At 33.9% G+C, this 13929-nt stretch overlaps 3 protein-coding genes across 3 annotated transcripts; 1 reads left to right on the top strand and 2 right to left on the bottom strand.

Moving 5' to 3' along the window:
- Positions 1-368: 368 nt before the first annotated feature.
- On the bottom strand, positions 369-4432 carry LOC110665748 (inactive protein kinase SELMODRAFT_444075). The gene is made up of 10 exons (XM_021825996.2): positions 4084-4432; positions 3843-4000; positions 3655-3749; positions 2883-3361; positions 2205-2798; positions 1949-2112; positions 1742-1818; positions 1472-1619; positions 1115-1264; positions 369-1002 (listed from the first exon to the last, which is right to left on the bottom strand). Exons 1-10 carry the CDS (start codon positions 4259-4261, stop codon positions 631-633), a joined length of 2415 nt encoding a protein of 804 aa, XP_021681688.2. The 5' UTR covers positions 4262-4432; the 3' UTR covers positions 369-630.
- Positions 4433-6241: 1809 nt separating this feature from the next.
- Positions 6242-9789, bottom strand: LOC110665758 (probable serine/threonine-protein kinase PBL26). Its single transcript, XM_021826004.2, has 5 exons — positions 9326-9789; positions 8460-8653; positions 8155-8344; positions 7356-7747; positions 6242-7218 (listed from the first exon to the last, which is right to left on the bottom strand). Exons 1-5 carry the CDS (start codon positions 9438-9440, stop codon positions 6550-6552), a joined length of 1560 nt encoding a protein of 519 aa, XP_021681696.2. The 5' UTR covers positions 9441-9789; the 3' UTR covers positions 6242-6549.
- Positions 9790-12140: 2351 nt separating this feature from the next.
- On the top strand, positions 12141-13690 carry LOC110665767 (putative F-box protein PP2-B12). The gene is made up of 3 exons (XM_058144621.1): positions 12141-12478; positions 12719-12837; positions 12935-13690. Exons 1-3 carry the CDS (start codon positions 12194-12196, stop codon positions 13449-13451), a joined length of 921 nt encoding a protein of 306 aa, XP_058000604.1. The 5' UTR covers positions 12141-12193; the 3' UTR covers positions 13452-13690.
- Positions 13691-13929: the final 239 nt, after the last annotated feature.

Here is a 13929-nt window from a genome sequence, read left to right as displayed (position 1 = left end):
GCTTCTTTTAAGGTGCAGATCTCAGATTTTTTTACATTTCTCTCAGATCATTCACTGAGCTAGAATATGATCATCATATTACGATGGTTGGATACGACTATCTTTGCAAAATTAGCATATCTTAAGAGTACTTATAATATGCCACTGTTGATGTCAATGTTATATGCAGTTTGGTTTGCAGAACAAAATTTTAAAAGGTGCTTTATAAATAATAATGTTCTTTTTCTTTTCTATTTGCATAGGAAATCATTTGAAATTATCAGTAACCTTTCCTTTTATCACAAACAAGTTAGCAGAATTTAAACTTTTTTTTTGTGAGGCACACAAAATCTGTTGATGTTTCTGAGTTTTATCTTCCATCCATCATTAATAAATTTACATACGCCAAGAACAAAGGCCTATGTTCTCAAAGCACAGTCAGAGACCTGGAAACGTGTACGATCCTATACATGAAGGTTTCTTCTCAGCTGTTATTTTATTTCAATAACATTGTTTTCTCAAGAGGAAATTTCTTGCAGTGTTCTTCTGAGAGAGTATTTAGGCATGTACATCATGTCCAGTTACCCGGCCTGGTGAAAATGGAAAGAAAATACAAAAAGAAAACTTTACTTGCAAAAACCTCATAGTTTTTCAATGTTGATTAAGCTTCTGAATAAATTTGGCTAGTGACCCTTGTAAATATGCTTGATATTCCCCACTGATGTTTGATTCAGGTTGTTTCCATTCGTGAACGCCCCTCACCATTCTATGTTCTTTAAATGGTGCCAATGCCTTGAATGTGCCATTGTTTCTGTCCACACTTTTTCTGGATGGGCTTAGGTTCATGTCATGCATTGGTTGCATTAGAAGGGAAGAAGGGCTATGATGAAGTGATGGAATCATTGGACTCTCTGTCTCTGTACCATAGATGTTATTTGTATATTGCTTCAAGTAACTAGTGGGGTATTGTCCATAATTACAAGCCAGGTCAGTGGGAATATCTCCTTCCAATATTTTCAATACCTGCAGCATTCAATATAGAACGCTATAAGATGGTTAAAGGGAAGGAAGCGAGGCAAAGGAAACATAAAATATCCAGTAATGTAATTACTTAAGTTTGTGGATTACAAAGAACCTTGGACATTCTTGGTCTTTTTTCTGGGTTTGGTGAGATACATAAGCTGGCAGCATGCATCATACATTGTACTTCTTTTTCCTCATAATTTTGCTTTAGTCGAGGATCTATAATCTCATCAATCATCTTCCTCTCGAGCAATGGACAACCCTGCAGTATGCAGATTCAACTAAACGGTTAGAAAAGCATACTGCTTATTATGGATACTGGACAGTAGAGTCTAAACCAAATAACCCTCCATATCTCAACTTTTAAATGCTAAATAAACGATGAAATATGACTAGAACCATTAAATTTAAGAAAACTATTAGGCAACTGGAAAATATTGCTATTATCCTAACTGATCTTTTCACTTACCCATTCTTGTACAAATTGTTGTCCTGTAATTCTTGAAAATTCAGTTGCTTTAAGGCCAGACAAAAGCTCCAACAAAACAACCCCAAATGCATATACATCAGTTTTCTCTGTTATAAGCCCAGATTGTGTGTACTCAGGTGCTAAATACCTACAAATGCATGATCAAAGGAAGAAGAAAATTACAAACTTTTGCACAAAATCTACTGCATAATATCTTTAGGATAGGATATATGATCGAATATCTGGAATAGAATCTGAGAATTTTAGTACCCAAAAGCGCCAATAACTCGTGTTTCCTCAGCTGACTGGCCATCTACTTGCCGTCTTGCAAGACCAAAATCTCCCACCTATTTGGACTACACATACTATTAGGATCAAGTAGTTTAAAATCCTTTGATACAGAAACAAATGGTGTTTCTTCGTGGAAAATAGATGTCCTAGATGAAGATATTCTTTTAATGATAGAAATGGACTGACCATAGGTTCAAAGTCATGTGTAAGGAGGATATTGTTGGGTCTGAAATCTCTATGTACAATGCATCCCACTCGGCAATCTTCATGAAGATATCTCAGACCTCTAGCAGCACCTTTTGCAACCTTCATTCTTTTATGCCAAGCCATAACCTTATTTGTCTCAGTTCCTGTGTATATTAACAGCAATTTTGATTATATAATTTGATAAATAAAAACTAATGAAAAATATTGCATGTGAATGCATCTTTATTCAACTTACCATACAAATGCTTATCTAAGGAACCATTGCAAGCGAATTCATAAATGAGAAGCCATTCTATTTCAATGCAGTATCCCACCAACATCACCAAATTCCTGTGCTGTGCACAGCTCAATATTTCAACTTCTGAACAAAATTCTGATGCTCCTTGTGCACTTATTGTCTTGTGCTGCTTCACTGCAACAACTTGTCCATCAGGCAATATTCCTTTGTATACTAAACCATATCCACCATCCGCCAAGAGATTATCACTTGAGAATCCATCAGTTGCACTTTCTATCTCTCTGTAACTGAACTTTCTCGTTGCCTTGCCAAAAATGGGTGCCTTGTGCTTGCAAATGGAACAAAGAGGTGGGGGTTTTGGTGGATGCTTAATAGAAAGGGACATAGCCTTCCTGATACTTGAGGTTCGTTGAAAGGTTGGTGAAGATGGGGATGCAGGGTTTTCTTCTCCAGGACTAATCATGCAATACTTTCTGCTAGTGAGCTGATTTGGGCTTTCAGGCTTTCTCAACAAGCGTGGTGAGTCTGCTGATCTTCTAGTTGGAACTGATACTATCTGTGTCGCTTTTATACCGTTAACTGTTTGCATATCTGTTTCACAGTATCTAAAATATTGTAATCACCCCTATGGATTAAACAAAGTGAATTAAGAATAGGATGCAAAACTTTTCTTACCAAATTTAGTCTTCAAATGGCCACTATAGTTCTTTATTTTCCCATCCAAGGGGTCACCAATCTTAAAACTTGATGCCAAGTCTGATTTACTATAAGAAGGAGAGGGGCTAAATATTGTTTGCACTTGAACTTCTTGATGGAAATAATCGGAATTTAAATGAAAAATGGGGGTGTGGGATCTGGACTTGATGGTAGAAGGACTACTAGCCTTGTTGAACTGCTCCTTTCCTGGGCTTGACAATGATTCTGTATGAAAGGTTGTACTTTCGATGCCAAGATTACTTCGAGTCGTTGTACTATTGTGATTGCCAGTGCTACTAGGTAGCATTCCAAGCTTATCACTTTGATCTGTACTCACACTAAGTCTGTTCCCAGCTAGAGGGTTAACTGCTCTAAGAAGTTTTGGAATGGCATGGTCTATGATTACAATATTGCAAGTCAATTGTTTCAGGCAGAAATCACCTTCTTTCTTCAAGCATCTGCAATTTGAAGAAATCCATTATTTGGAGAAAAAGAGAGAGAGAGAGAGAGAGAGAGAGAGAGAGAGAGATAATGGTATCAGTAAAAAGATAGTGGCAGCGAAGCAGCAATCTGATCTCTTGACCAAATCATAATCTCTCTTGATTATGAAAGTTTTCATTCCGTCTTATTCCCTATTTACAGAAATCTTTATAAAGTGGTGCCCATCTCTTCCATTTTTGTCATTCAGTTAAAGGTAAAAGAACATGAATTAGTATTGTGAAGGAAAGAGGGAAAATGCTTATAATCTGACCTATCTAAGATTACCCAGTTTGCCTCCAGCTCTCTGGCTTCTGTGGCCACTGATCCCTGCTGCGCATCAGCTACAATTTTCACTTGAGTATGAATCTATATATTGCCCACAAGAAATTATGAACAGGTGATCAGAATCCTAACTATGTAATGAAACCAAAAAAAAAAAAGTACACAAGATTTTTTTACTTGCTTACTGTGGACTGAACACAGTTGCCGCATCATCTGCATACAAACGTTGTTTATTCTCCGGAATGAATCCTGTTGAGCTGTTTTATCAAGGCCATTATCATCCGATGCATTCTTCACCTTGTCCTTATCCCCACAACCCCATTTCCTTAGCAGGCCTAAAAATGAGCGAGCAAAAATTTATATCAGAAGCTGAGGCCCATCATCACCATTTTATTCAAAAAAAAAAAACCAACCCTACAAGAAAGCAAGTGGTTAGTCCCATTTGCAGAAGATGGAGGACGTCCATGACATGGAAGCACTGCAAGTATGGTTAAAGAATCCATAGCTTTGGTTACATTTCGAACTGCCCATTCTAGAGCATAATCTGTGATTTCTTTACTAGCATCAACTGCTACAATTATCACCTCACTATCCATTTCTTTCCTTTCTTTTTATTTCCCAGGAATCTAAAGCAAAGAAATGGAAGAATCATACAATTAGAAACCAATAAGAGTTTGCAATAACATTTTAATAGTGATTTTTTCAGATTCCATTTTTATTTTCTTGGCTTAATATGTTAACAGAAAAAACAGAGAGGGCATAGGAGAGAACGAGTGTTGAAAGGGGAACATTGGGCTGCATACGGTGAAACATTTGAAATGATCTTCTTGTGTCTGTTAGCTCTTGGAGGGAACTGCAATTTCTCCATCATTTAACTCTTTGAAACCTTATAATTATAGCTTCAGATATCTCATTTATGTCAAGGTAATAGGCTAGCTCTTCTTGACTTTTTCTTTATATCAATTTATTATAAATTATATATGTATAAAATATATTTCATTTTGAATTCAGTCCTTTTCTCCAGTTGGCAGACATGCATCTGTCAACCTCATTATAAACATATTATAGTAGTAATTTTAAGTATTTTAATTAATTAATTAATTAATTTTCCTTTTTTAAAAAAATATGAATCCAAGAACCGTCCAACATGATTCTGTTTCTTAAACCAAACCAATAGACGGATCATCTAACTTTAATTTTGGCCAAATTTTTAAGTTTTGTTGCAAATTTAGCCTACCAGAATTACTACAAAAAATAAAATGCTTGGTCAGAATTGAAATTTTAAGAAAAAAAAAATTGCATAAAGTTTTAGATTTTGGAGGCATAAGGCTTTTGTCCCAAAAATAAAATAATATTAAATAGAACTAATAATTCATGACAATTAAGGTTTTTTGTCATATTACAGTAATAGAAAATTTTCACTGGATGGTGACAATTCCTTTTACTCGTCTTGTTCTTGACAATCTAATATTTGTTCATAATGTACTATCGATTCAAACCCTTGTTCATTATGGACAGATCGAGCACCAAAGAATCACAAAAACATGGGTTTTTATGGAATTTCGGACCATACTTTTGGTTTTAATATGTAAGATACTATCAGAATATTAGGCCTGTTCTGGTCTATATTAAGGCTGCATTTGTCATGCATCTGGTGGCACTTGTTTCTAAATATAGAAAGATGAATTTACAATACACACAGAAAGTACCAAACCACCCAATGAGCTTTATCTTAGTGGTATTAGAGTGACTCCATGGCTGTGAGATCTCCAGAACCCAAAAGAAATCATCAAACCAGAAAAATTCCCAACACAAAGAAATAATGGAGTTGCAAAAGATATAAATTCAGAGGGCACACCATCCAACCAGAAACAAGAACTGAAATGAAATTGACAATGCTCTATATTTTAATAATATAGATTGGTTTTGCCAGGTTATATTTTTTGCGGCTACATTTTATATCCCCAAAATACTTCACAGCTGTGCTTCAAGAGATTATTTCTGTTGGAATTATTGATACAATATCTGTTCAGGAATAATTAGATTACCTTATCGTTTTCGAACAGTGCTCATGTCTGATCTTAACGCAGTAGACAAAGCAAAGCAACTTAATTCTACTGCAGTGGTCTGTCAGGTTTGCAGTTTCCTTGTCTTGCCTGCTGTCATCTTCCTTCCCCAAAAAAATATAGGTTTCTGTTATAGAATACAATAGGTATATAAAGGAAACATATACAAATGTGAAATATCTTATCTTTGAACAAATAAACCCTAATGCAAAGTCTGGATGTACGTATTCAGGATTTTTCATGTGATCTAATACTGAATGATAAATTTTTTACATACAAATACATGATGATAAATTTTCCAGCCATGAAAACAGCCGTTGTGCAAAGCAAGGGTAAGGCTGCCTACATGCATGAACCTCCTCAGAGCCCACAAATGTGGGATGCTTCTGGGTCACCGTTTATATATATATATATATATATATATATATATATATATATATATATATATATATATATATATAAAGTGGCATTGATAGCTAAATGGAAAGCAATCCTATCTGCAGTTGAATATGAACAGAGTTTGTTATATTTAATGCATACTGAACAAATTAAGATCACAAAAAATGTTTGGAGACACAACAAGCTAAGAGAAGAGGATCTTAAAAGAAATACATCGTTTGCCTGTAGCCTTTCCCACAACAAAAAAAGAACAGTATTTTTCCTTCATCACCCCAACTAAGAATTATGCTAGCAATGACAAATTATGTGTGCAAAATGATGCTGGTGATCAGATTAAGATCTTCTTGATGAATACAAACTTCATCTTCTGATTTCCTTCTGTTGGTCTGATCTAAAAAGAAAATTTCCATTTAGTAATGCTAACAATCATCACCAGAAACACTGCTCCTTTGACTTAATGATTCGGTTCCATCAGGTGAATCAATGTTGCTGCTGCTTTTCTCGCCTGAAGAAACACTTCCCTCCTTAGATCCCCTGCTGCTATTGCGGCTTAAAGAGACATTAAGATATTGTGACTCCCTGCTGCTGTTGTGACTTGAAGAAAAACTTCCACAACTTGATCCACTGCCATTCTTCCTGCTTAGAGAAGCATCTCTGTCCCGCATTCTCTTGCTGCTCTTATGGCTTGAAGAACCATTATCATCCATTGATCTCCTGCTGTTCTTGCTCCATTTTCTGCTAACTTGATTATTTTTATTATTATTATTATTATCATCACTGTTGCTATCCTCATCACTTGATTCTGAACTATCACCAGCTTCATGTTTCTGTTGGTCATGAGTAATGACTTCCTCTGAAGGTGGGGTTGAGGGGGGTGGAGGAGAAGGGATGCTTTCATCTTTAGCTACTGAAAGGAAACTTAAAGCTGTTACAACATCACTCATCAATGGACGGGCTGCTGATTCCTCTTGCAGGCACATTGCTGCTATTGCAACTGCCTGATTCAAATCTTTTTCTGGAAATTGCTTGTTAAGAACTGGATCTGCCATATCAGGAAACCTTTTTGGGTCCCGGAACATGGGTTGTGCCTGTTTGATGACAAGCATACAAAAAAAAGATAGATACTATTATGGACAGTTTAAAGGATTATAACATTTTGTTAATGAAAATGTTCTCTAACCTTCATTTCAAACATAAACACAACAATTAAAATCACATTACCTACCCAAGCAACTAGATTTTGCTCGTCATTTGGTTTTGTAGTGTCTATGGCTCTTCTTCCAGTGATGAGCTCTAGTAAAATAACTCCAAAACTGTATACATCTGATTTTATTGTCAATTCACCTCCTCTCGCATATTCTGGAGCACTGTAACCATAGGTTCCCATCAACCTTGATGGTCCATGCATGTTGTCCCCAGAAGGGCCAAGCTTAACAAGTCCAAAATCTGATAGCTTTGGTATCAGATCTTCATCCAACAAGATGTTTGTGGGTTTCAAATCGCCAAATATAACAGGAGGATTGGCCTTGTCATGCAGGTACTCTAGACCTTTAGCAGCACCAAACGCTATTTTGATTCTGGTAAACCAATCCAGTGGCTTTTTATCTGGTGATACATCTGCAAATAAATCAAGTGACTTACGGCATACTATCTATTTTGTACAAACACAAAAAGAAAGAGTTCAGCTAGGTATAATGACTCACTACGATAAATAATATTGTAGTAAAACAATTTTTTTTTATTACAGAATTTTTCATATGAGTCATTCACTTTCTGTTTTTCATTATTCACATTCTGTATTTAGTTCATTCAAGTTTTATAATTATATTTTGTTCACTCACATTCTGTAATCACATTTTAACAACTTATTCAATTTCTATAGCTGTGCATTCATTTTCTGTAATTAATGCAGCACTGACTCGCTGCACCAAGGATTTTCCACAATTACAAACTTAACAAAACAAGATAAATAATACTGCTTAAAGTATAAATAACTCTAGCTCAAAGAACTGGCAAAAGATTACCAGTGAGATGATCTTGTAAAGAACCTCCTTTAATGAACTCATACACCAAAAGTCTCTGATCCCCATCAGCACAATATCCAACAAGATCGACAAGATTTGGATCGTGTAGAAGACTTAGCATCATAACCTCAACAAGGAATTCCTTGTTCTCTTGCAGCCCACTCCTGTCAAGTTGCTTTACAGCCACTACCTAAGCAAAAAAGAACTATGATCAAATATAAGTTTCCAATAATCAATTTATTATAAAGAAGAAGGCACACTAAAGAATAAAATAAGCTTGGAGGAAGTTGAAAATATTCTGTAACCTGCCCAGTTGAAGCTAGTGTCCCTTTAAAAACTCTTCCAATTCCACCTTCGCCCAACAGGCATTCTTGACGGAAGTTCTTTGTTGCAGCCGCTATCTCGCGGAAGGTGAATGCTTGTGCTGCAATATTTTCTTCATCAACTCGGTTAGCTTCCTCTTTTCTTACTTCATCTCCTGGTTTTTGCTTCTTAGTCTCTGCACAAAGAAAAACACAATGATGATTCAGGTTCCAGTTGCAGCAATGGACATTTCACTGTGAATTCGCATTCGAATTAACTTGTGTAATAGTTGACGGAATTGTGTTTTCTGTTCTGAAAATTTTTCAAGATCAAAGAATGGTTGTTATGTTTTCATATCAATCCAAATAAAATAAGTCAGGGAGAAACAAGAGAAGGAAATTGACTTCAAGGAAGTTGCCATTCCAAGAATACATTTTATACATTTTCTAGGAAGAAATGTTAAAAACATGGCATTTAAATCATTTTTCATTTAAAATGGACCAATTAACTTGGTTTCCAATAAAAATTGGAAAATGAAGTTGAAAGAAATCTTTATAGAGAATGTTATATGCTCTGTTCTTAGGCTTAGCCCATCCCATTCTGTGCATTGAGAGGACTTTGGACCCTCTTCTATATCTTTAAAAATCTGCAAAACAAAGGAATATAGATGATATAAAGTATCAATACAAAAAATTTCCGTAGGGCAATGTTGCATAGGCCTTTAGCCCACAAATAGGGCTGTCTCCTACGGAATGAACTTCCTTCCTTGCATATTTGATGTGTTAAAAAGAAGCAACAACCAAAAAAAAAAAATGCAAGAACCAAGGTAGGGGTGAAAATTAAGCAAATATGAAAGGTAACAACATACCAGGGAAGTTGGTCTCCGTGACTTCTCTATCTTTACTGCTAGTAGAGGATCCATGCTCTCTCTTGGTAAGCGATTTCCTGCTTTTCTGTGACTGGAAGCACGAAAAGCAATTCATTTCTTGATCCTTGTTGAAGAAAACAAATAATATTATGCAGAGGTGAAAAAATGTGGCTTTGCCTTATAAAAAAAATATGAAAAAGGAAGAACAAAGGGAAAGCTTGAGAAGGGAAGGAGAGAGAGATGGGTAGAGAAAAGGGTCCTTCAATTCTATTGAAGGACCCTAAAGGAGAAAGGATTCAGGCAAAGAAGAAAATTTTTGTTTGAAAGAAGCCATATTATTTTTTGGGGGGGTCAAAGAAAATGAGAGACTTTTTGCCATGTTTGAATTAGACCTCTCGGAGAAAAAGAAGGAGAATTGGTTGGAGGCTTTGAGATGTGGCCTCCCCATAAGAGAGCAAAATGTGTGGATGTTTCAGTGCAGTGTAGGAAAATCATTGCCTTTCTTGGCCATGGAGAACTAGAGATAGGGGGAGACACCCTCCAACCATTTTAACACAAGTATGGAAATTCTGTCATCCTTATTGCAAAGTTGGCGCAACTATACCAAAGATTTTAACTTTTCTTAACTTAAAGCTAGGGATGCCAATTTTATCTAATCACAAAGAAGTTTTGGCCACATTATCAAAAACATAAGTTTAGTTAATCAAATCGATGTATTATTCGATGCAACCGATAAACACGATAGAAGTTATTAATAAGAAAAAATTATCTCGATAAATATTTAAAAAATATATTTTTATATTTTTTAATTTTAATTGAAATTAAAATTTAATGCATGCATAACTTCACTTCAATATATCATTTCCTAAAAGGTTTTTTATATTGTTCCAAATCCGTCCCGCCAAATTTCGAACTCATCTGGCATTTTGCAGCGAAACAGTCTTGAAATGAAACTTTTCCATGCTCAGGCCCGGTTAGAATCCTAAATGGGCCTGAATGACCCGATTTTCTGCTGCATTTTGGGCCGAATGCTACAATGTGAGCCACCAATTTTACCACAAATTAATTTATTTAGAAGAAAATTTTAACAAAAATTATGAATAATAAAAAAAAAAAAAAGAGAGAGAGATGGAAGGTTGAAATCCAAAAAGGAGAGAATCCAAATACCAAATGGCCCCCCATGACGAGAGTAAAGAGAGTGAACATTGCATGAAAGCTAAACAAATAAAAAGAAAGAAAGCAAAAACACATGCAAACCAATAACAAGACACATCAGAAAGAAGCCTTCATTTATATAAAAGATGCCATCTCCCCCCTCACTTTCCAACGCGTCCCCAACTTCTTCTTCTTCAATTCCTTTCAACTTTGGTTTTCTTTTTATATTCTTCTTAATATTATTTTATATATTCTATTCACAGTGGTAACTCAAATATCAAAAAAAAAAAAATATATATATATATATATATATATATATATATATATAATTCTCCTCAGTTTAGCTATTATTGATAGTTATCTTTTAATTTTTAAGCTTTTAAGTAATTTAAAATTACAATTATTATATTATTATACATTTAAATTATTATTTACTATAACAGCATTCACATCCTTAATTTTATATTATTAAATCAAATTCATGGGAAATTATCGAATAAAATAATTATTTTTTTATATATAAAATGATAAGTAAATAATATATATATATATATTTCATAAATTAAAATTATTTAAATAATTTATAAATATTAATAATTATAACAATTTACATATTAATTTTTATTAATTTATTATTTCATGTGTATATATATATATATTTGATGATGCGTCACGTCAGTAAAATGCCAAGTACTTTTTTTATTTTTCTTTATCAGAATGCCCACACTGAAGAATCAGATAAAAATAAAAAATAAAATAAAAACCAAACATTTATTTTTAAGAGACTGATAAAAAAAATAATATTATTATGTGATATTCTTTTTAATGATATTATTATGTATTTTTTTTTATTAAAAATAAATTTTTAATTATTTAATAATTATTCTTTTAATAATAAAATAAGTAATTATTATAAATATTAATATATATTAATTACATGTATTTATATTTATTAAATATATTTATATCTATAGATACATTTTAATTAATTTTATTATAAAATTTTTATTAAAAAATTTAAAAGATAGAATAAAAAAGATAAAACATTATATTATATTTATATATTAAAATTATATATATATATATATATTAAAATTATTAATAACCACATGATCAGCAATTTCATAATTAATTTAATAGTAAGACAAAAATTGTCATGTGACATTACTCAATTTACTAGAATTGACAATTGAACACTTCATTTCATTACTCGTATTTAAATAATTAATTTTAATACAAATATATATATATATATATAATACAAATTACATAAATATAATTTATTTAAATAAATCATTACATATATTACATGATAAGGTATGTTTAACTTATTTAAGTAATTTATTAACACATGATAAATATTAAAATTATTAAAATTATTCAAACCACACAACAAAATTCAAAATTTGTAAATAATTATTGTCTTATAATCATAATTTTCTAGAAAATTCTCTTAGCTTGTAAATTAAAAAATATAATTTATGAATAAATGAGTCATGGTGTAGCTTATCAAATTAAGTAAATTAACTTTAAGTAAATTTCTCAATTATTTATAATATTAAAAAAAATTGCCATTAAAAAAATAATTTTTATTAATAAAAAAAGAAAATCCTTAACCGCTAAGAATTCATCCAGGACGTCCTCTTTTCCTCCCTATATAAAGGAAAGAGAAAGGGAGCGAGAGATTCAACGTCCTTTGTTTTGCGAACAAAAATGTCAGGGAATAGCGGTGGAGATTTACGCGTCTTACCTGAAGGCTGCGTAGCAAACGTTCTGTCGCTTACGGGTCCTCTGGATGCGGGCAGATTGTCTACGGTCTCTTCAACATTCAAGTCGGCTGCTGAATCCGACTCCGTTTGGGAGCGTTTCCTTCCTTCAGAGTACCTCTCTATTATATCAGGTTCTTCTGATTCTTCTCTCTTGGCCTCTTCTTCCTCCAAGAAAGATCTCTTTCTCCGTCTCTGCGACGATCCTATCCTCATTGATGATGGCAAGAAGGTTTTTTTTTTTTTATTTATTCTTCTTTTTCATAAAAAGTTCTTTCCTATTTAATTACTATATTTTAGGTCAAAATGTGGAATGTCAATGTCGGTTTTATATTTTTAGTATGGAGATTTTATCATGACATTAACAGTGTAGTTCCTCTTTTGGCCCAACAACGGTCTATTTGTTTTTCTTGTAAAAATTGAAAATTGAATTCATTTTGTGCCTGCAATTTCCCCCCTTCAAACTCTACAGAGCTTTTCGCTGCATAAATGGAGTGGGAAGAAATGTTACATGCTTTCTGCGAGGGACCTCATGATTGTGTGGGGTGATACTCCTAGATATTGGAGATGGACTTCTGAACTCAAATCCAGGTTTGCCAATTTCTCTTTTCTTGCATACATCATCCTCATACCCCCTTTAGTATATCATTATAACAGGATTTTTGGATGACTATGAATTTGTGAGCAGATTTGCAGACGTAGCTGAGCTTATTGGCGTGTGCTGGCTTGAAATCCGTGGTAAAATTAACACTTATATGTTATCCCGAGAAACGCTCTATGTAGCTTATCTTGTGTATAGGACAACAGCAGGAGCCTATGGTTTTGAACACCAGCCTGTAGATGTCACAGTGGGACTCGCCGGAACTGAAGGTTGTAGGAGAAGTGTTTATTTGGATGAAGAAAGAGAGCGACAGCAGCGATACCAAATTGTCGCGATGCGAGTGGGGTTATTCCCCCGCAGCCATGCAGTGGGGTTGCAAGCACCTGCATCAACTAGGGAGAACAAGAACAATGGTCATAATCGTTCACAGGAAAGAGAAGATGGGTGGTTGGAGATGGAACTTGGCGAGTTCTTTAACAGGGAAGGTGAAGATGGGGAATTGGAAATAAGCATTTCAGAAGTGAATGGAGGTGATTGGAAAGGTGGGCTCATTGTTCAAGGTATAGAGATCAGGCCGAAAGAGGACAAATATCAAAACAACTAAGCAAGTAAGGGTCTTCAACTCTTCCTTTCCAAAGAAAAAAATTGTTTAGTCATGATTGTATTTGTATCTGGTGCATGGTGATGTTTGACTTAGGCCTAATCATCTTGAAGTTGTCCTTTTTTTTTTTTTTTTTTTTTTGTTATTCAACTCTCATTTCTAGAGATGGTATTGTATCTTGGTTGTGCTAAGCCTCTCAACTTTTGCTGTCAATGCATTCGGTTGATGTTAAGCTTATCAAATTTATTCAGCTGAAAGCTGATTTGATATCCATAATATTAATTTTTTAATCCTGATGCTTGACTTTCAACTATCTGTGTAAAAAAAAAAGAGTACATGTTGTACTTTGCTTTATTTGGATTAGCGCTTGCCCTGAAGACGGCTCGTCAAACTTAATCCATGGTCCTGAAATTTCAATGGGCATAACTTTTATTTGTACTTCATTTATCACATGACTATAAAATAAATTATATTTTTCCAG

Source organism: Hevea brasiliensis, chromosome 3 (genome assembly GCF_030052815.1).
Source record: "Hevea brasiliensis isolate MT/VB/25A 57/8 chromosome 3, ASM3005281v1, whole genome shotgun sequence".
Lineage (NCBI taxonomy): Eukaryota > Viridiplantae > Streptophyta > Magnoliopsida > Malpighiales > Euphorbiaceae > Hevea > Hevea brasiliensis.
This window is presented reverse-complemented; position numbering and strand designations above follow the sequence as displayed.

Bases quoted from the DNA above. Each gene is read 5' to 3' on its own strand.
- LOC110665767 (XM_058144621.1), top strand. From the start codon at position 12,194: ATGTCAGGGAATAGCGGTGGAGATTTACGCGTCTTACCTGAAGGCTGC. The intron at 12,479-12,718 runs GTTTTTTTTTTT...CAAACTCTACAG, and splicing joins TCATTGATGATGGCAAGAAG to AGCTTTTCGCTGCATAAATG. The intron at 12,838-12,934 runs GTTTGCCAATTT...ATTTGTGAGCAG, and splicing joins ACTTCTGAACTCAAATCCAG to ATTTGCAGACGTAGCTGAGC.
- LOC110665748 (XM_021825996.2), bottom strand. From the start codon at position 4,261: ATGGATAGTGAGGTGATAATTGTAGCAGTTGATGCTAGTAAAGAAATC. The intron at 3,362-3,654 runs GTCAGATTATAA...TTCAAATTGCAG, and splicing joins AACTGGGTAATCTTAGATAG to ATGCTTGAAGAAAGAAGGTG. The intron at 2,799-2,882 runs GTAAGAAAAGTT...ACTGTGAAACAG, and splicing joins CCATTTGAAGACTAAATTTG to ATATGCAAACAGTTAACGGT.
- LOC110665758 (XM_021826004.2), bottom strand. From the start codon at position 9,440: ATGAATTGCTTTTCGTGCTTCCAGTCACAGAAAAGCAGGAAATCGCTT. The intron at 8,654-9,325 runs GTATGTTGTTAC...TTCTTTGTGCAG, and splicing joins CACGGAGACCAACTTCCCTG to AGACTAAGAAGCAAAAACCA. The intron at 7,219-7,355 runs GTAGGTAATGTG...GTCATCAAACAG, and splicing joins AGCAAAATCTAGTTGCTTGG to GCACAACCCATGTTCCGGGA.